Raw genomic sequence first — 22,262 nt, 5'->3', positions numbered from 1 at the left:
GACCTCCCGAATTTCTGCAGTAACGTGACTGCAATTCTTTATTTATTTATTTTTTTAATGTCTTATCTTCCAGAGAAATAGCAAATGAGTGGCTAGTAAGGGAGACATTCCATAACATTAAACACAGCTATAAATGTATAAAAATAAATAAATAAATAAATAAAAAGTACAACATGTCGTTCTTTAACAAATTTTTAAAAAATGATAATTTAAAAAAAAATAATAATAATAATAATAATCCATGGCAAATCATTATGCTCAGGTAGAGGAAGGATAAAACACTTCATGATGACCTGCTATAAGAAAATAATCCTCTCCGTTACACCACACCATCTCATTGTTGATTATTTTCCTAAATATGCACACCCTGGACTACACCCCCGTACACAGCGTTCACGGAGGACTAGAAGCGTGAGAGGCCTGTATTGTTTTGTATTCTTTTCAGCTTCCCGTGTCGATCCAGAAGGATGAAAAGAAAGGAAAAAGGAAAGAATCTCACGACGCCGAGCACACACAGACACACACCATCTGACAGGTGAGAACAATGGAGTTGGGAGAGAGAGAGAAGGAAAGAAAAAAAAAAAAAAAAGTGGTTGACTGCACACGAATAAACATTTTCAGTAACGTTTTTCAGTGGCACAGCTGAAACGCAAATAGATTCCTAACTGGAAGCCCCGCCCCCTCGTCATCTTAATGCAGGCAGACAGCCAGGCTGATTTGTAATAATGTCCGCGCTCGTGCTGAAGGATTAACTGGAGAGACTGGAGACGGGACTACAGTACGTACAACATGACAAGGCCGCTGACGCAGCGCTGGAAAATAAGCACCAACACATCAGGCTGAATTTACAGAAGTGTCGGACTGCCACGGATTGCACTGACCACACACTGTTACTTAGTGGAGAAAAGCTCTCTCGGTGTCTCTCACACACTCACTCCCTCTCTCTCACACACACTGTACATGTCCACAGAGGACAGCTGGACTAAATACAGAAGTATGTGCCTCCACTTCTGTCAGGCTGGCTCATCACTCTTCTTACATCAGTCAGTTAGTGAAGAACATTCTCCACCCCTTTCTATAAAATAAACAAATAAATAAATAAAGCTACACTTTACTGGCCCTATCAAACTTTCATTTTGATAAACTAGTATGTCGTGTTTTCGATCTATCGGGTCATTATCGATAAAGAGCTAGTGCGTGTTGGCGTAAATCTCGAGATTCCCTCCCTCCAAATACGTGCGTGCTCAAACACAAAAGTTCCTGACATAAATAAAAATTAAACACATCCGTCACTTTCACGCCTACTCGTCACCGTGTCGTCAAACTCGTACGCCGAAAAAGCGTAGGCGAAACAGCATACGCCGCCCCGAGCGCAGGAACGTGTATGTGTTTCAATCAGGGTTGCCAAGGCCGGGATTTTTACGCAAATTGTACAAGTTCAGTTAGTTACAAGTAACCGGAATGAAATCTAACCGACTTCGGGGGGGGGTGGAGCTATGGCAAGCAAAGGGAAAGTGTAAGTGTATCCGTGATGTACAGAACCGTTTCTGTTATAAGACACACCGCAAAAAGGATTGCGGACGTTTGCGGGTAAACGTCAAACCGGGTGACTATAATAAGGTGGTGTATTGCGGATACTGAGAACCAGAAATGTGCGCGCCGCCGTGACCTTGTTTCCCCCGTGCAAAGGCTGACAGGAAGAAGAAAAATGCATTCCCACCGCTCGAACTTTTTCTTTTCAAGATGTAGCTGGGCTGGAGAGTTTTGCTGAGGCTTCAAATTGCATCATATCGTTTCTCATATTTCCCTTCAGAATCCACAACAAAACACACACACACACACACACTCAGCTGTGAGGAACAGATTGTGTTTATACCCAAGCGCCCCTTGTCATAATTCCATCAGAGAGAAGTAAAGCGGTTAAATCCATTCACTCATGCAGTTAAAGCTGTCCTCTTTGCGTTCGCCTTCAATTAAAGCCCATTTAATTATCCGCTTAATCCAGGTACGCATGCTGAGCAGCCATTAGCAAAGAACGCTAAATGAAACACAGCAAACACACTCCAGTGCAAGAAGATGTTTCACTTCTCAAACCACACAGCAAAGGAGGAGGGGGGGGAAAAAAGAGAGAGAGAGCGCAATACCTTTGCCCTTGGCTCCTGAAATGGAGTTAAAGGGAGAGGTGAAAGAGGAGAGCGGGAAGATCCGTTAAAAGGACGGCGTTTACAAGAGGAGGAAAGAGAAGAAAAAAAAAAGTTAGCATTTAAAAAAAAAAAAAAACACACGCAGCGAATGCATTACACAGTATAAGCGTTTCAGAAAAGGAAAGGTAAGCGTACCTTGTTCGGCCATCATCATGTGTGCCAAGCCTTCGAGGAAGACAAACATGGAGAGAGAAAGAAATCGAGAGGGGGAGAGAGATCTCAGAACACACTGTACATGATGTATCATGATGATACATTGAATCACAAGGCAAAGCATTGTCAAGACGTTTGTATTTTAACAATACAAAACAAAATAGTCACCAGAAATCAGTGTTAATGCTATACACACACACACACAAACAAACAACTGCGTTTCAGTGGTATTTTAAACGCTATAAAATGTCCGGTAACAAATTTCACGAGCATTTTATCCAATTGGAAAGATCATTGGCCATAATTAGCAACATTATTTAAGCTAGCAAGCTGCTTGTAGCGCAAGCTAACTAGCCATCTTATCCGACTTTAGTAACTATCCATCCTGGCTAACGTCAGACCAAGTATTACATCTTATCATATATGATATCAATAAAACCAAGCACTAGCTAGCACAAGCTAACCAACATGAAGCTAACTAATATACACAGTGTAACCCAGTAGCCAAGGATGCTAACGAGTGTTAGCCTTTATTCTCCTTCATTCGTGGCTATGGTGTGATAAAAGCACCCATGACTAAATTGGATGCTAATAATATAACTTTTTTTTTATTCATTATAAATTTGTTTGTGCACAATTAGAGATTGATATTAAGGGTCGACTACCTGACCTAGCAAGTTAGCTAACTACAAAATGTCCTCGGTAACCGCCTTCTCGGCGATTGACAGCTTGCTAACAGGTTGTAAGCTGTTCACATGCGAACAGTTCAACACTTTTTTTTTTAAATAATAAAAACACCTTATAGCATTTGACTGCAGGCTGTTTTATTTATCTGGCTAACGCAGAATTGAGCCCTTAGATATGATTAGCTAATCTAGTAATGCCTGGTTTTACAGTTCTTCACCCAATTTTACGTAACGTTAGCCCGTTATCCGACTATTCATCTGGCGAAAAGAAAGACTCATCGTGCACTCATTCAGTTGGCAACACTTTCAAAGACCACCGTGAAAGCAGTACGTAATGGACTATGAACATTTCCATGACGTCACGTTATAACTCATCGCATCCCGTCTAACGGAAACGCGTTACACCTTAAAGCAGTGTCGATCGTCGTCGTCATGAGATATGTACTCCAGGTAGCGTCAATAACGTAACGTTATAACACTAACGGCAAAGAGACCGTTATTCTGAATCGCCTGCTGTTTATAGCTGTACGTCTTAATAACCGGAACACCTACGGAGTAATTGACCATCGTAAGAAACATTAATAAATACATTAACAGATGTTTAATACATTATTTCGAAAACATTATTCATATTTTTAAGCGCTACGGTGTTATGCGCACTACTTATAATGCATTAGAGTATTAAAAATCCCAATGTATAACAGACACTGCTGTAAAGTGCAATTGCATTACCATGACTGAAGTAGAATTAAAACCCAATAAACATAATTATAACATGTATAAGGCCTTATAAATGTATTATGACCTATGATAGCGACGAAGGCCGTGTGTATTACGCTCTGCTGTACGAGTACATGCATTACCTGTTAAAATGTCATGTCATTATTCACTGTTATAATCGGCATTATACCGTAGCGATGTTCATAACGCATTTATAGATGCGTTATAAGCAGCGTTTTGATAACATCGAAAAGACTAAAGAAACGTTCCTCTATTTTTTGTGTTAACGGTGTTCTATGATGAGCACTACTCGTCATTAATTGGGTTAATCCATAACGGATAAATATTGCTAGATATACATAAATAGGTTTAACAGTGTGTGTTAAAGGTTAGGTTTAACAATGTGTTATAACAATGTGTTCATAGTCTAGTACAGAAATGGCCTCAGGAGAAAGTGTTACCACAAACACGCACATAACGCGTCTTCTTGTTGGTGTGAGAACCGTTTCCTACGTGAACTCACCTGGGATGCTGTTGGCCTCTGGTCGTAGCATCAGATAATCAGCAGAGGGGACAAAATAAAAATAAAAAAGGGAAGAAAAACAAACAAGAGACAAGAAAAAGATTTCTGACATTAGAGTCCACTCTCATCGTCGTTGCATGAAATCCATCATGCAAACCGCGGCACACCTGCCAGCATGCACGAGGCTCCATAACAGCCCTGTGCATGTTCACAAACGTTAATCATTTGACCCATAGAACCAGAAAGATCTACGTGCTTTCCTGGGTTAACACGCTTTCCTGTAACCCACATCCGCGTCTGAACCATAAATCCAAACAGGCACTAGGACAGAACCTGCTCCCTGTAGAGAGGGCCGTGGATTTATGAGACGCTGATGCTTACGTGGAACTCGAGTCCACGTGATTTCAAGCCTGTCAGAGTTCTCCTCCACTGCAGACAAACCTTCTCTTCCAGCACCGGTTCCTCTACCCGGGGGTTCTCCATTTCCGTCCCAAACCCTAGCAAGATCGTGAGGACCGTTCGGGCTCTGAACCGATCGTCTACGGTGATGGCTTTAGTTACAGCATTATTATTAACAACCAATAGAGGGTTTAAGAACGAAAATTATTTATTAAAATATGGATCATTCATTTATAATTTGCAATACACATTTATATACCGTAAATCATTTATTTTAGTATTTGTCATTTCTTATTATAATGTTCATAAGTAGTTAGAATTACACATTAGGACCAAGTTATAACTGCCTTTGCTATAATGCATTACATCATTACTATATAATAACGCGTTATGTAACTCGGCGTTATGTTCTCTCGCTCATCGTAATGCCTTTGCGATGTGTAGCATACAAAAATACGTCATGATACATAATCGAATACATACCCTTGTGTTCATAACTTGTTATAATTACATGCATGACACTCTCCAAATCAAGACGGACTTCATAAGAACAGGTTACGTAACACTGGCGAGTATATAACTACACAGACCCTGCGTCAACGCTCACGGGTAGTGATAGTTACATACACGACACTGTGACCCAGGACGACGTGTTCATAAGATCAGGTTGCATAATGCATTATAATATCTGCCCAGAAAGAGCTCGTAAACAGCGACGTTCTTACGAAGGGTACGTAATTGTGTGATGCGAACCCATTGCATATGCTCATGCTTTATAAAGTGTGACGCATTCAGAACATTAAACAGTATGCATAACACCTTATAATGCCTAAAATACTACCGTACTAAAAAAAAAAAAAAAAAAGTGCTCATAAGCATCTATAACACTTAAAAATAAATGAATAAATAAACCAGGTTACATAACAGTACTGTTCGTAACCTGCTTATGAACAGAAACGATTATGTTACACACTATAACCTTTTTATGAAGCATTATAATATTTGTATACCCGTTCATAAGCGCACTGCAAAACAAAAGTCGACGAGGACGCATTATAAACATGACGTCCTTTGATAAAACATTCAATTTTGTTATAAAGACTGTGCGATTTATGCGTTATGTAACCCAACGTCATCGACTCGTATACAAACGTTAATACAGAATACTATACAAGTTATATGCTCTTAAGTGATAGGTTCTGCCTGGCATGTAACTTTATTATAGCACTGGTATATATGTACAATGTTCTAACGGACAGATGTCACGTAACCTGACATTATGAGTTCTTCTAAAGAACGTTTCATAGTGATAGATAGAGATGTATGGCATCTATAATGTATTATATAGCATATATAAGCTAGGACAACGCCCAACATGCCGTGAGACTCTATAAATGCTCATAAGACGTGATCGTTCCATTGTAAACAGAGCACATGTTCATAGTGTTCTTATGAACAGATGTTGTAATAATGCATTACGTAACCTGACATTATGAGCTAGTGTGTTATATTGTTATACAGTTTTATTATAGCCTTTATAAAGATTGTGCCAATACTTTTTGTAGGCTGAACACACATCAAATGCTGGATTAAAATCTCATTAAAATAATATAAAAAAAAAAGTAGTTTAACGTCATGATCTGTGCTTCATTTCATCTTCATTAGTCAGTTTTAATTCATGCTAATCAGAGCTATAGCGTGAACCATTTTAGTCACACAGACTTTTTATTTATTTATTTATTTAAAAAACCCCAGCACACTAATTTCGTGGTAACTTATTTCCAGGTCATATCATAGCACAGAGAGGTACATCCGTCCGCTCTGCCTGTTAACAAACCCAGCTCTGGGATATTATAAACGCCAAGGAGATGGAATTTCTCATCAGCCACTGAAGTTCAGTCTGATGCCACGTCTGATTTTCTCACGCCTGACGACGTCTAGCCTGGCCGCTTCTTCTTCTTCTCAAGCTGTTCTCACATTTCTCCCCTGACCCAGTTCCTATGTAAGGCTAGAAACCGGTTTCTTCCTTCCCCCCAAGATCGATAAGCACCCCAGCAGCTTCTCCGGTCAGAACCTCAGGATCCGTCATCGACTCGTAACCGCGAGTCGTCTTCTCCGACGGCTGATGATTTGATCTTCGGCAGGATTAAATCCAAAGTCCAAGCGCGTTCAAGTCAAACGCCATCCACATGGGAAGGCAGAACAGACGGAGCGTTTGTTTGGCAGATGAAATTTGTTTGTTATCCCGAGCCTGCATAAGACTACGCGCTTTCGCGCATAACATAGCCACTGAGCGAGGAACATACGCTACAGCAACAGTAAATAGTTCCGAGGCCATTTTAGCCATCTGCCCGTCGAGCGGAGTGTCGGGTTCCTGTTGCCGTTTCTGCGTTTGGAAACGAATGTGTTCTCCACAACACACGTTGCGGGCTAATTTCAACACCGCTGACTAAGTGTCGCCATATGGACCTGAAATAAAAAGCATTTCCTCCCACAATGCACGAAACCTCGTTTCTATGTATAAAGGCCATACGTATAACGACATAACACCTCATAATGCATTCATAAAGCATTACACACGTCCTTTAAATTATTTAGGGAGAGGCATTTTGGTTTGTCGCGTTGCTTAGAATGCATTTATAAATAATTTTAAAAAAGTAGCGCTTATAACACGCTAGATCAGCATTATATCTTCTCATAACACGCTAGGCAAAGTGGGGCTCGGTGACGTAACGTGCAATGAGCGCCACTTATAATGCGTTATAAAAGCCTAAGAGCGATAAAAGTGCAACACATTCTCAAACAAATCTACCCATGTGTATGAATGCATTTATAATGCATTACATAGAACCCATAGTACCTTATAACGCCTAATCTAATTCTCCATAACTGCTCATGAACAGTTCGTTATATGCGTAACGATCTACAAACCATATCTGTGCTGTGTGACTTCGTAACGTCATGATTACATTCTTTCTATGAAAGTCACATCTGTGATTAACTATGAACATTCATACCAGGTAATAATGCCTTCATAAGGCAACATGCACCGCTATAATTATTTATGAAAATGCATTAGACTTTAATTATGCATTACGAATTGTTTACTTATAAGGATGCATTATAAGTAGTGTTCATAAGGCATTATTTCAGCAAGCCCCACAGTGTATTATAAGCACTAGTTATAACACGAGCTTCAACAGTTTATAAGCGCATTATGAACAATGCTACGGATATAACTAATAGGCATCATTACAAGCAGAACAATCTACAAACTGACTTTATAAAGTCAGGTGACATAAGACATGACGTCATTTTGCTGTAGTGCATTATAACATTAGCATGTACGACGGTCTTATGAACTGACGTAATGATGCGTTATGTAACCTTAATGTATACCATGGGCTCAGACTTGTACTTTATGGCCAACATTATCCAGTATAAATGCTCATAAGTAGTTATAGCAACCTACATAACACACCACAAACCCAGTCTACATAATCATAATGTCAGGTTTCAGAACATCTGCTCATAACAATCATGCTGTGAGGCATTATATAACAAACACGGGCGCCTGTATAGCATCTACACCACCACTTATAATTGCAGTGTGTTTGTTACTGTTATAACGATTCGTAACATGTACATACACAGTTCTTATGACCATTAGGTCGTAACCCAACATTATTAAGTCACACACACGTGTTATAAACGTACAACGCTGCGAAGCATATGAATTCCTAACGTTAGGATTACATAACTGATTATATCCGTTCTCTAAGAACCTTGTATATGCACACTACTGTGTTATAATGCATTATAACAAAGGACACTGCATTATAATTAGTGATAAGGACTATACCAGAGTCGGTGTTCCAGCATACAGTATGTACAGAAAGCATGACGTTCGAAGTCATATAAATATGATTTTTAGATTGTTACGCACATTACTATAACCACTTATGAGCATTTATACACGCTCATAAGTGTCCTGTCTATAGATGTTCACATGTAGCTAGTCCTGGTCTTGCACTTGACAATGGTGGCCTTGACTACAGCTTTAATTAAGCTACTACGCATGCGGTATAATATATTAACTGCATAACAAGGTATGAGTAATTAGTATTTAAAAAATAATTTATCAGGCTCTATAACAGATTAATACATCTGATCATGACAACTTTGCACATAGTAATAACGCACTATAACGAAGGCTCTTCGATTAGAACTTGCAGTAGAGATACTACACCAGAGGCTGTTATAACATCACATTATCGTTTACAATTTCCTTATGAACAACGCGTTACTTAACCTTACATTATGAAGTCATATCTAGTCTATACGAGACTGTGATTATAGTATTTGACATTACAGGTATTTGAGGCCAATATTAGAAGCTTAGAGCTTGTGAACTATGAACTCTTACAGGTTTATGACCAGCATTATAACGCATTACGCAAGCTATAATACTACAGCGGTTACAAATGCATTTATAATCCGTTACAAATCAAGTTTTAGGCTATGCTAGGTCACTATTTGTTTATATAGCGTTTATACAGACGTGGTACTGTGTATTCTATATAAAAGCAGTTATAATGCCTTATGAACGCAGGATTAATAGGAAGGGATGCCAAATTCTCCGTTTCTCCCTCGAGTGTTCCGCACGTAATTACGTCCTGTACTACGTACTCTACAGAAGCGTTTATCAACGCATTCATTATGAATACAGGATTTGATGGGAAGTGCTGCGAAACCATCTTTATTCTTCCTTGTGTGTCATGCAAGTAATTACACAGGGTCACACGTGGAATTATAACGCATTACGGCGCTATATGCATTCGTGACGCGTTACGGACGCAGGATCGGTGCGACGTGTTGCGACGAAAACTTCTAAATATCTAAGGATCTGATTTTTAGATCGTATTTTTTCACCCCCATCCATTTTTGAATAACTTCAAAGCGAGCGAGACGTGACGCGATACGATAGGATCTTTAGGCCAGACTTTTTTTTTTTTTTAAAAAGCATTTATAATCCATATAAATTGCGCCCGGGCCCGTAAATTGGGTTATTTATTCTTTTTTACGACGGTCCGTACTCTCGCTCAGGCTTCGGAGGAATCAGAGCTGCTTTTACTAGCACGGGCTCGTATCATTGGACCACAAAACCCTGCCAGACAAACAAGATGGAGAGGAACGACAACAATAAATCAAGGCTAAAATTCTGCCCACCTTCCCCCTCGACTATAAATCTGAGCCGAGCGCCCGTACGAGCGACTTGGCTGCCAGCGCCGTAGTGGATATAATCTCTGCCGGAGCGCTGCTCTACATAGATAGCGACCAAAATAAATAAATAAATAAATAAATAAGCGAGACAAAAAGGACACTCTCTCTCCATCTCTCGCTTATCCAAAAACCGCATGCGGACTCCCACACGCGGCGCACAATTGCCACATCGGACACAAAGCTTCCGCGTCGACCAAAATCGTTTAAACGAAGCGTAATCGGTATTCAGCCATTTTGTGTTCCAGGCAGTGCTGGAGAGGTTCGTGTCTGCAGTGAGGAGAACTACCAACATGGCACGGCACACTCCCCATTCATCACCCACCCAACTGAAACGCTTCAATCTTGAAGGAAAAAAAAAGCCTCGGGTCTAAGATTCAGAAACATCTTTTTTCCAATTTTTTTTTTTTTTTTTTTTTTTAAACCATTGCTTAGCAGAATTCATTCATTTCAGTTAGTATTTCAAAAATAGGCATGATTTCCCATTTAATTAAAAAAAATAAAATAAAATAAAGCATTGTAGTATTCAGAGGATAGATCTAGATACGCATAATAGTAATACAGCACAACAAGAATAATTCAGAAATAAAATTAAAAAAAAAAAATTATAATAATAAATCAGTCAACCAACTCTGAGTACCTTGCAATGGTGGGATCATGCACCAGGATCTAAAAGGTGCATTAAGGAAAACTTTTTTTAAAAAAATAATAAAATAAAAATGTCAAACACAAATCATTTCTTGTCAATACTACACACTGAATAAATGAACATCAAATCAAAACCAGTGCGAATGAGAAGCACGTCGACGCGTCGGTCGTCCGGTGGTCATTTCCTCGCTCAGAAATGAGTCACGAATTCAAGTACAACGTCAGTGTGACCTTCATGAAAATGATCTCACGTTGTCGTATTGAACCAGCAACATCAGATGCACAAAGCTGTGAAATGGCCACCAGCCACCTTGAAATCCCCAGAGAATCTAAAATGGCTACAGCAGGAATGCTGAGACACAAATACACATCAACGTTTAACAACAACAACAACAACAACAACATGTCGTCTCCAGAAATAGATAATGTTCTAATCCTGTAGGAGCTACTGTACAAGAACGCCATATTAAAACCCATCACATAGAGAGAGAGAGAGAGAGAGAGAGAGAGACGGAGAGAGACACGCACACAGAGAGACCGACAGAGAGACAGATGGTTGTGAATGAATCAAAGCTGATATTCTTACACAATCAGAGACACCTTCCATCTTATGAGCGTTCTCAGGAGGATGTTGTGTTAACGTGGATAAAAATCAAATTAAAGACACCTAGCAATGAAATACTTTACTTTATGCGTGGTTTGGTATCTCATCGCACTGAATCAGAACTCGGAAGGTGCAGAACGAAGTGACGAGACGCACCAAGTCCTGAAGAGTTGACGCGTCACATGGCTACTACATGAAAACTATTCAAATTAGCATCACAACATTTAAGATCTACGTCGCTTTACCTTCGCTGCAGAATCGGCCAACGTACTCCGTCTTGGAACAATCGCACTGCGGTTCCCCGTCCACTAGGGCGCAAATCCCTCCGTTCTCACACGGATTCTCGGTGCAGACACCTTCCGTGTCCATCCGGACCCTCTGGCTGCTAAGTAGCGTAGGCTCCTTGTTGCCGTATTTCAGGTCCCTGATAACTCCTTTAAAAGGCGGGAGGTCCTTGGCGGTGGGTAAGGTCAGAGCCGAGGTGCGAATGTCCTGGGGGACGCCGCCCAGGAAGAGGTCACTAACGATCTTCATGTACTGCCTCTGAGGTCGGACCTCGTCGGCCTTGCTCTCGCCGTCCACGCCCAGCACCGTCCTCAGGTTGGACCTGCTCACGGTGACCGAGTGCCAGCTGCTGTCGTTGACCCGTTTACCCGAAACCAGCGTGGTCTCCGCGCAGTCGATGCTGAACCGCAGCTGCAGCTTGCCCTCCACAACCATCAGCTGCAGGAAGTCGCAGTAGCCTCCGTCGTCGAAGTACAAGACCAGCGCGCTGGACGTGTCCGTTTTGACCCGGAAGCTGAGGTCACTTCTGGTGCTGGCATCCCAACGGAGAAAACGGGCCCACTGCCCTCGCACTCCTGGGAACTCCAAACCCAAACAAGAGCCGAGCAGAGTACTGAGCAGCAGCTGCAGCTGGACCGGGTATCTGAGCAGAGTCATTGTGAAAGTGCTGGATATTTTAGGGGGGGGGGGTTGGGGGGAGGGGAGAAGTGGGGGGGGGGTTTATAATCCTGTGCAATAGAAAAGCATTGGAAAAAAATAGCTTTGGTTCAAAAGGGCTGTATATCCGAAGTACATCCCACGGTTAGCGTAAAAGATCTTTTATTTATTTTTTTTAAATAGATGGGACGTTGACGTCAAAGGTTACCGACGGTAAAATCCTTAAAAAGTGAACGGAGGACAGTAGAAAGGGAGTCTTAACAGTCTTAAGTAACAGTCATAAGGCCAGTTTTGTTGAACAGTCTGATCAGAAGACGGTTTTATTCGTCACAAATGACGGCACAGATTTGTGAGATAAAAAATGTAATAAATAAAATTTAAAAAAAAAAAAAAAATTCTTCTTAAAAATCACGAGACGGGGTTTTCCTCGAAAAAGATTTTCGCCTCCGGGTGGAAAAACTCCAGTTCCACTATGGTCGCTTTTTAACCTTCGAGGAAAACACGGTCATGTTGACTTGTGGGGAACGTAGTCCAGCGGTGCGATCGTATTCCCAGGGTTTTCCCTGTCGAAACAAAAAAGCGTTACATTTCCAAATAAAATCAATCAATCTGTAAAGCCTATGCAATACAACTTTTATTTAAAAAAAATTTTTTTAAAAAAACACCAGGATCTTAAATCTAACTTGCTTTGACTTGTTCTGAAGTAAATCGGGCGCCGTTACGGCGTTAAATCCTTCAAACTTATTCAGATAACGCACTGTCGTTCAAATTAATCTTCGCGTTTTTATTTCTCACACACGCCCACGACGTCCTGCGTTATCGGTCATCTGCTGGGTAAATTACTGAAATTATACTCGCGCCAAACTCCAGCAGTAGCAGCGTAGCGTTAAACCCGATTTATCTGCAGACGTGGAGAAAATAAATGGATCGAATCCAGGAAGAACGACGCATGGAGAGAAACAATCACTGTATATCACAAGTATAAAAATAAACATTCCTTACATTCCGTGCAAAACATCACATTTATTTATTAAAAATACATCTTTATGTAAAATTTAAATATGCACGGTGTGTAAACAGAAAACAAAGAAACACGAATAAGTGTCAATAATAAGTGATGTGATGTCTATCTATAGATAGAGATATAGATATCTATCCATCTCTATATTTAGACAGAGATCATTCATTCTCTCATATTATATATATATATAAATATATATATATATATATATATATATATATATATATATATATATATATATATATATATATATATATATATATATATATATATATATATATATACACACATACATATACACACACACACAGATTTTATATATATAAAATGTATATAGATAGATGTATATAGATCTCTCTCCATCGAATTTTATATATATCACTATATATAGAGCAAGAGAAAGAGATTTTATAATTTACATATATTTTATATACATATATATAAATATATACACAAATGTATATATATACATATATACACATACATATATACACACACATATACACATTTTATATATATACACATACACACACACAATATATATACACAATATATATATTGTATGTGTGTATATATACACACAATATAAATAAATAAATATATACACACTATATACACAATATATATATTGTGTGTATATATATACACACACAATATAAATAAATATATATACACTATATATACACAATATATATATTGTGTATATATATATATATACACAATATATATATTGTGTATATATATATATATATATATATATATATATATATATATATATATATATATATATATATATATATATATATATATATATATATATATATATATATTGTGTATATATATATGTGTATATATATATATATATATATTGTGTATATATATATATATATATATATTGTGTATATATATATATATATATATATATATATACACAATATATATATATATATATATATACACAATATATATATATATATATATATACACAATATATATATATATATATATATATATACACAATATATATATTGTGTATATATATATATATATATACACAATATATATATATATATATATATATATATATACACAATATATATATTGTGTATATATATATATATATATATATATATATATATATATATATATATATATATATATATATATATTGTGTATATATATATATATATATATATATATTGTGTATATATATATATATATATATTGTGTATATATATATATATATATATATATATATATATATATATATATATATATATATATATATATATATATATATATATACACACACACACACACACACAATATATATCTATATATATATATCTATCTATATATAATCTATCTATCTATATATATTGATATATTGTGTGTATATATATATATATATATATATATATATATATATATATATATATATACACACACACACAATATATATCTATATATATATATCTATCTATATATAATCTATCTATCTATATATATTGATATATTGTGTGTATATATATATATATATATATATATATATATATATATATATATATATATATATATATATATATATATATATATAGAGAGAGAGAGAGAGAGAGAGAGAAATTATATATATAAAAATATGGTCAATGCATTTACAGGAACAGATCTTGCAAATATCTGTGTTTTCTTCAAGAATGATCTCCAAGTAAAATATACAATAGATATTTGAAAATGGCTAAAAAAATGCAAATCATTAAAAATAAGTCATATCTGAAGATATATAAACAGTGTGGGTCCTTGTACATCTAGTGCATCTGATTAAAAGAATTTTAATATAATGAAATGACCCATTCTTTAACCTAATTTTTTGTTTTTAATTAATTAGTATTTGAATGCATTACCTAGATGATATGAGATACATGAACGATGCTTCATGATCCCTGTAAGTAAAATATCTGTGCGTTTCATAAAATCTAGAAAACTACCACTGAATTTATTGAGAAGTCACGAACGCAACCCTTTTCTGTCGTCCGGTGACCAGAAATGAAATGAAACCGGCGTTTTGTAGGACTCTGGGTGCGTCTAAAAGCAGCACCTGCTTTCTTTTAACATGAGTCCACAAAGATGAATAGGCTTGGATTACATAGCAGCATGTGAGGTGTAACCTAATAGGCGTCTAATATTTCCTGTGCGGCTGCCAGGAACGCAGGTAGCAGGTAGAGCTGGACAATAGTTTTTGTCGAGCCACACAATTGCCATGAAGCAGAAACACAATGCGTACAAACACACAGCTGCCTGGTGAGCAGGCCAGGAGAGAGAGCGAGCCAGCCAGCGAGCCTGGCTGCTAATAACAGATACTCCATGTTGGCTCGTGCCCGCACCTCAAAATGTACTCGCGAAGATGTGTGGTGTTTTTTTTTTGGCAAGCAAGGTCCTGTATTCTGTAGAGAGGAGGAGGAGGAGGGAGGTGAAAAGGCTAAATTGCACACATCATTGTCCTCATTGATATGTGAAAGTCATGCCCCAGTGACTACGCCACACGCCACCACACACGGGGGGGGGGGGGGGAAGAAAAAAAAAAAGGGTCATGCATTTAGATCCACTTCAAGCAGGAGATTGAACGGGGAGGACGGACGACGACGAGCAACCCGAGCTACGTTAACGACAGCAGTCCTGCCCGTTCATCACACGCCCAAGCCATGTAGATCGCTCCAAAATTAGAACGCATGGTCAGGGAGGATGACCTCAACGATAAACGCCCACGTCCACGTGACGTTCCCGCCTCGTCCCCGCGCTTCCGGCCGACGGTCCGGGGAAGTTCTAGAGCGCCTACCTGCACCCAATGAGGCTTTCCCAGACGAGGAGGGAAAAAATTAAATAAATAAATAAATAAAAAACCCCTGCAGAGATTGAGATACCGCCAGCATCGCCACCGAGCCCACTGCAGCCCTCTGCGCCAATCACCTCCTGCATTACATCACCCTCCAAATGCACCACCGCCCCCCTCTACAAAAGACACACACCATCAGACCCATCAGCTCAAAAATCATTAACGCAGGATTAACACAGTCGCCTCATCGTACGCTTGCACCACTGTGGTAAAAGGTGTCAACGGTGTTGGGTGTGTGTAGCCAAAACGACAAAAACATCACGTCACACTGCGGACGTTGCGCGTGTGTGTGGGGTGTTTCTTCTTACAGCTAGAACATCTCACATTTTCCTTTTCTGTTTTTTTGGGGGGGGACAGACTGCCATCAGAAACATTCATTTATCAAGTTTTATGATCGTATCGCTTTTAACACACACACACACACACACACACACACACACCTCAACAGTCTTCTAAAATATAAACCAATTCATTTCTAGATTCTAATTCTGAAACGAAATCATCTCCAGGAAATCATCCTGTGACTCATTTCTGCCTGATCACAAAAGAAATTAAAAAGGTGTTTAAAAAAAAAAAGAAAGAAAAAAAAAATTCTCACTTCATTGGGAAGACATTTTAAATATGAGGGGAGGAAAAAAAAAAAAGTTAAATTAAAATAAAATATACAACGCAAGGTAAATGATTGCCTGCATTAAAATGGCTCAAATGCACCAATCGGAGAGGGGTGGTGGGGTGGGGCGGTGGGGGCCTTCATTTCCATGCTTTTTTTTTTTTATTTTTTTTTTTTTATAAATACACAGAAAATGCATACACGTCGCGTGAGTTTAAAGTCGCGTTTTTAAAAAACACATTACATTAAAATTCCATTGTTAATATATATATATTTTTTAAAATGCGACATTTCAGGTCCGTTTAAAAAGCGTGTCGGCTTTTCAGAGCAAAAAAAAAAAAAAAAAAAAAAGTCAAAATCAAGGCAGAAAGAAACAAAATGCATCTTGATGAAATTCTTTAAATCAGGCCTTATCCGACATGACAGCCTGCAAAAACATTCTCTCACACACACACACACTCGACAGCGCTCGTGTTTGGTCAAACAAAGGAGAAAAGGAAAGAACGGATTTTTATTTTTTTAATTTGTTTATTTTATTTATTTATTTTTTAGAGGTCACTGCGTAACACCAAAGTCGCGTTTGAATTCATTAGGACATGGCTACGGATATTAACAAAAACAGCGCTACCAATATCCAAGAATTTATTAATATCGAAAAATAACTGAACACCTTCCTTCCTGTTAGGTTTTTGTCCCCCCCTCTTCTCTTATTATTATTATTATTATTATTATTATAATAAAAGACGGCGCGTCTGAGATGCACCAAAATGCAAATCAGAGCAAAAACTGCGGCTTTATGTCTTAAAGATTTTCTCATTTGATATCATTTATTATTATTATTATTATTATTATTCGCTTTTTATAGCCTCGTGGCACATGTTCCTATCGAGCACATTTATCCAGATCCTGCTCAGTCTGTGGTGGTGAGATTACAGCTTAATGGGACCGGGTTCTCTGCAGGGTTTGGAGGTGAAGGAGGGGAAAAAAGAAGGAAAAAAAAAAAAAAAAGAGAGAGAGAAAAGAAAATCCCCTTCTGCTCGATGGCTGATTATTTCCAGAGCCGCTCAAATGCAGGTCTTTTTTTTAATGTATTTTTAAAAACGCATTTAAATCTGAATTTGATAGGAACGTTTTTTTTATACGTTCGACTTTGCAACACGGAACGAAAAAAATCAAAAGAATAAACCCGCATTTGAGCACAAACCTATTTGCGGGTGTTTTAGCGACAATATCTGAAATAAAACGAAATGGTAGTAATTCTCGCCTTTGATCTTGAATTCAGATCGCGTGGCAGGTTATTATATTACATATTTAAGAGGTGTGCGTTTAAGCACCCTCACAGGCATGGATTTATTTGCACAATTTCAAACAGTGATTAATTAATCGGAATCAAAACATCCGAATTTATTTCATTCCGATATCTTTAAAAACGACAAACACCATCTACTATGACGCATGCATTTTATTTATTTATTTTTTTATTATTATTAAACGCGGCCTGGGTTTAAATTAAAAATGTAAGCACGTGGGGGGTGAGATCGAAACGAAAAATTACAGGAGTGTTACACCAAAAAAAAAAAAAAAAAAAAAAAAGGATAGATCAGACAGAGGTTCAGTGCTGAGTGTGTTGGGGTGTGTGTGTGTGTGTGTGTGTGTGTGTGTGTGTGTGTCTCTACATGAACCTCCTCCTGTACGGCGTGTGTCCAGACTGCAACCTGATTTAGATATTCATTATTCAGGGACTACTTTAGGAGATCACAATAAATAAATAAAAATTTTTTAAAAAAAATTAAATAAAAAAAATAAATAAATGCACTCTTTAAAAATAAAATCAGACACATCATTCACATCTATGCTTCTGAAAGAGGGTTGTGTTTTGTTTTATTTTATTGACGGCTAATAACTAGACAAGGCCCGGTTTTGTTTTGTTGCTTGTTTTTTTAGTTAAATTATTAATAAAAGTAACGGTCATGGGTTTGCATTAATTTTTATATCACTATATCAAGTCTCGCGGTTGTAATAATACAAATCCTATACATCTATATATTACATTTTATGATGCATTGCATATATAGAGTTAAAAAAAAAAAATTTAAGGCTACAGCAAGAAGAGCTATAACTGTATAAAGATCATCAGGCTACAGCAAGGTGCACGGTGGGTATTTTTTGTGCCTACCGTGTCTCACGAGCCGGAGGTGTGTACACACAGAGAGAGAGAGAGAGAGAGAGAGAGAGAGAGAGAGAGAGAGAGAGAGAGAGAGAGAGACTTTGGAATCGGCTCAGACGACGAACCTTCAAGTCCCTCGGATCAAGACGCATCAAATCAAACGTTTATTTCAGGGAGAAAACTCGAACCGTGCGCTCGCGTTAGCTGGGCAACTCGTAACGCGCGCGCGCGCGCGCTCGCGCTCATTCGCCAACTCGTTTCCGCGCCTCGCGCATTTCGTTTCCGCGCCACCAAGAGAGTCAAAGATCTGTCCACAATTCAGTGCTGAAACTTCAAGCTTCTCCCACGCGAACGAGAGTGAGTGAGTGAGTGTGTGTGTGCTACAAAAAAAAAAAAAAAAAAAAAAAAAGCTGCAAAAATAAAAAAAAAGGACAAACGACTGACCTCAGATTCCACCGGAAAGATGTCCAAGCGTAATAATCCGCATGAGACTCCTGAAAGGATGTTTTTCTTTCTCTCTTTTTATTCTTTCCTTCTTGATTTCTCGCTGCTCTTCTTCTTTCCTGTATTCTGAGTTCACTTCATCAGGAGGAGGAAACGCGGCGGTGATGTGAAGGGGGATTTGGACCCGTGTGAAGCTCCGGTGCCACTGACTGATGGGCGATCCCGAGATTTCCACACACGCACGCAAACACACACACACGCACGCGACGCACGACGCACACACACACACTCGTGTTGCGCGCGGCTCCGCCCCTCCTCTCGTTGCCAAACTCTCCATTTAAAGGTGTATTCAGTATCCGAAACAAAGTGTGTGAGAGAGAGAGAGAGAGAGACAAAATACAGTTCACTATTCTATTATTTATCTACATTTAGAACATACACCTCAACTGTCCTTCCCTACACTTTATGAAATATAGGTACCAAAAGGTACTTTTCCACGTCCTTGGACACCTTAATGTGTACCTTTACACCTTTCAATATATTAAAGAATTTTTTTTTTTTTTTTTTAAAGCAAATCATTGTACCTCAACGACCACTCATTTACTTTTTAAAGCTTTGTTCTAAAGAAAGAAAAAAAGTTTGACATACTAAAAAGGTACTAAAGATGCCCCCTTGATGTAGCGCAGCAACAACCAACGGTACTAAAGTACTGCTCGGTACCTTTATTTCCGAGCGCATGATTGTTATCGTCCGTATCCGAGACCCAACTATTTTAAGCTACATTTTAGAAAGACATACATGCAATCATTATTCAGTACACTGTATACAAACAAACAAATAAAGTACTTTTCCTTGTTGCTGGGGCGCTAACATTAAGGAGGCATCTTTAGTACCTTTAGAGTGCATACTGTACATAACTGGACCTTAAAAGGCCAGTGAGGTACCTTTAAAGCGTCAAATTAAAACTTGTTTATAAGAAAGGTACAGTGTGTACACTTGCACAGGTAAAAGATATATAATAAAAAAGGTACAAAGGATGTCCCCTTAGTAGTACTGCGATGGTACCACATTTGGTGCCTTAATTTCGGTAAGTATTTTTGCAGTTACATATCATTTTCGCCAGAATCGACATTTTAGAAGAACATGTTCGCCTCACAGGGTCGGGGGTTCGATTGGCCCTGTGTGTGCGGAGTTTGCGTGTTCTCCCCGTGCTGCGGGGGTTTCCTCCGGGTACTCCGGTTTCCTCCCCCAGTCCAAAGACATGCACGGTAGGCTGATTGGCGTGTCCAAAGTGCCCGTAGTGTGTGAATGTGTATGTGATTGTGCCCTGCGATGGATTGGCACCCCGTCCAGGGTGTACCCCGCCTCGTGTCCGATGCTCCCTGGGATAGTCTCCATGTTCCCCGTGACCCTGAAGGAAGGATAAGCGGTATAGATGGATGGATGGATAAAATACTATTTTAAAAAAAAAATAAAATAGGTACCAAACTGTACTTTTCCCAGTTGCTGGTGTGGAATCATTAAGGCTACATCTTCACCTCGAATGTGTATTTGATATAAAGTACCAACTTGAGTTGGCAGTAGTGTAAAGATTTACAGTAAACAACTAAAATCACGTGTACAGTAAAGTGCTGCGATATCTTAAAGTATAAAAACAAAAACAATCCAGTACAGTTACTCATTCGGATACGACCGAGCTGGGTCCTGATCAAAAGACACAACCATGGTAGAATGGTGGGATCTGGGATTTGAACACAACCTCCTGAGCTGTAATTTTGAGGTAGGAGAGGTGGAAGCCACACCGAAACTATCATGACTGGGTCCTTGAACAAGACGACACTCTGGGCCCTCTTCAATACGACCTCAGCTCGGTCCTAGTCGAATGAACAAACACGCTGGATTACGTGTAATTATTTTACCCCGTGTAAACATATTACAGCGCTTTACTGTAAAAGCTTTCAAAGTTTACAGTAAATATTTACAGTGCTTTACAGGCAACCACCATTTCTGTAAAAATCTACACTTATTTGATTTTTTACGACACATTTTAAGACTCCATCTCGCGCGCTACGATTCGTCCTTCTGGTCGAACCTGTAAAAAGGTTCCACGTGGAACCCTGACGCACCAGATTTTAGGAAGAACCCTTTAAGAAAAGGTTGAACCCATCTAAGACCCCTATGGTTTAAAGAGAACTAACCGGACTAAAATAAACAGAAGTGGATCCGGGCTGTCCGGCGTACTGTAAACCGTGGCTAATAAACGAGAGTCGTTTTAGACGTTCTGAAGAACACTTCTCAGGCAAATCATTTTCAAGCAGGAAAGGAAATCCTTTTTTCAGACGGTTCAATCGACTCTCAGAACGCACGTGTATAAAACGCTCACCTTCAGCGAGTGCCATCTTCAGTGAAGGTCACAGAGGTGGCGGATCCACAGTCTTTCCCCGGGAATACCGATTAGCGTGAAAAATAAAACCTCGGATCTAATCCAAGTCTGGAGTTTCCCCTCGATCGAGAGATGGTGTGATGCGTGAGCTGTCCGTGGTCCTGAACTCTCGTTTCCAACTCCGCGTTTAGACTGAACACGTACAGCATTAAGTAGCGCGTGCATTAAAGGAACCGGTATAGTTTTGACTCGTATTGGTTCAAGATTACAGTTTCTTCCTTTTATTGTTCATAATACTTATTTACTTGACATACAGACTAATTTATTGAAGTCGGCCTTCCTGTGAGTCACAGACCACCTCAAAGTCACGAACTGCAGCTATTTGACACCACCTAGACCCTAAAGCTCCAACATGGAGCATAAGATGCGAATTATTATTTCACGCGAAATAGCTCGTATGAAAACGAGTTGCGTCTCAATGTCCCAGAACGCAACGCAGCTTTACAGTGCGGCAGAGACTCGGCTCGGTTAGCTCGCGATCTACACGATGACGACGAGCGCGATGGCACCGATTGAGGTATTAGCCTG

General features: G+C 38.8%; 1 protein-coding gene and 1 long non-coding RNA gene across 4 annotated transcripts in view; both read right to left on the bottom strand.

The window, feature by feature from the left end:
* nrxn3a (neurexin 3a) overlaps positions 1–12,165 on the bottom strand; it is a 286,244-nt gene extending 274,079 nt beyond the window's left edge. For 2 of the 3 annotated variants that reach the window (XM_053682954.1, XM_053682955.1), the window contains exons 1-4: positions 11,463–12,165; positions 4,287–4,304; positions 2,340–2,369; positions 2,145–2,159 (exon numbers count right to left, since the gene is read on the bottom strand). In XM_053682954.1, the coding sequence (XP_053538929.1) occupies positions 2,145–2,159; positions 2,340–2,369; positions 4,287–4,304; positions 11,463–12,159 (760 nt within the window). In that variant the 5' untranslated portion in view covers positions 12,160–12,165. The remainder of the gene's footprint in view (positions 1–2,144; positions 2,160–2,339; positions 2,370–4,286; positions 4,305–11,462) is intronic. The other variant, XM_053682956.1, reaches the window with a different exon arrangement.
* Positions 12,166–12,448: 283 nt separating this feature from the next.
* Positions 12,449–22,262, bottom strand: part of LOC124628484 (uncharacterized) — a 28,774-nt gene continuing 18,960 nt past the window's right edge. Inside the window, exon 3 of the long non-coding RNA XR_006983017.2 lies at positions 12,449–12,722. This is a non-coding gene — a long non-coding RNA (uncharacterized LOC124628484). The remainder of the gene's footprint in view (positions 12,723–22,262) is intronic.

Source organism: Ictalurus punctatus, chromosome 9, assembly GCF_001660625.3.
Source record: "Ictalurus punctatus breed USDA103 chromosome 9, Coco_2.0, whole genome shotgun sequence".
Classification (NCBI taxonomy): domain Eukaryota; kingdom Metazoa; phylum Chordata; class Actinopteri; order Siluriformes; family Ictaluridae; genus Ictalurus; species Ictalurus punctatus.
This window is presented reverse-complemented; position numbering and strand designations above follow the sequence as displayed.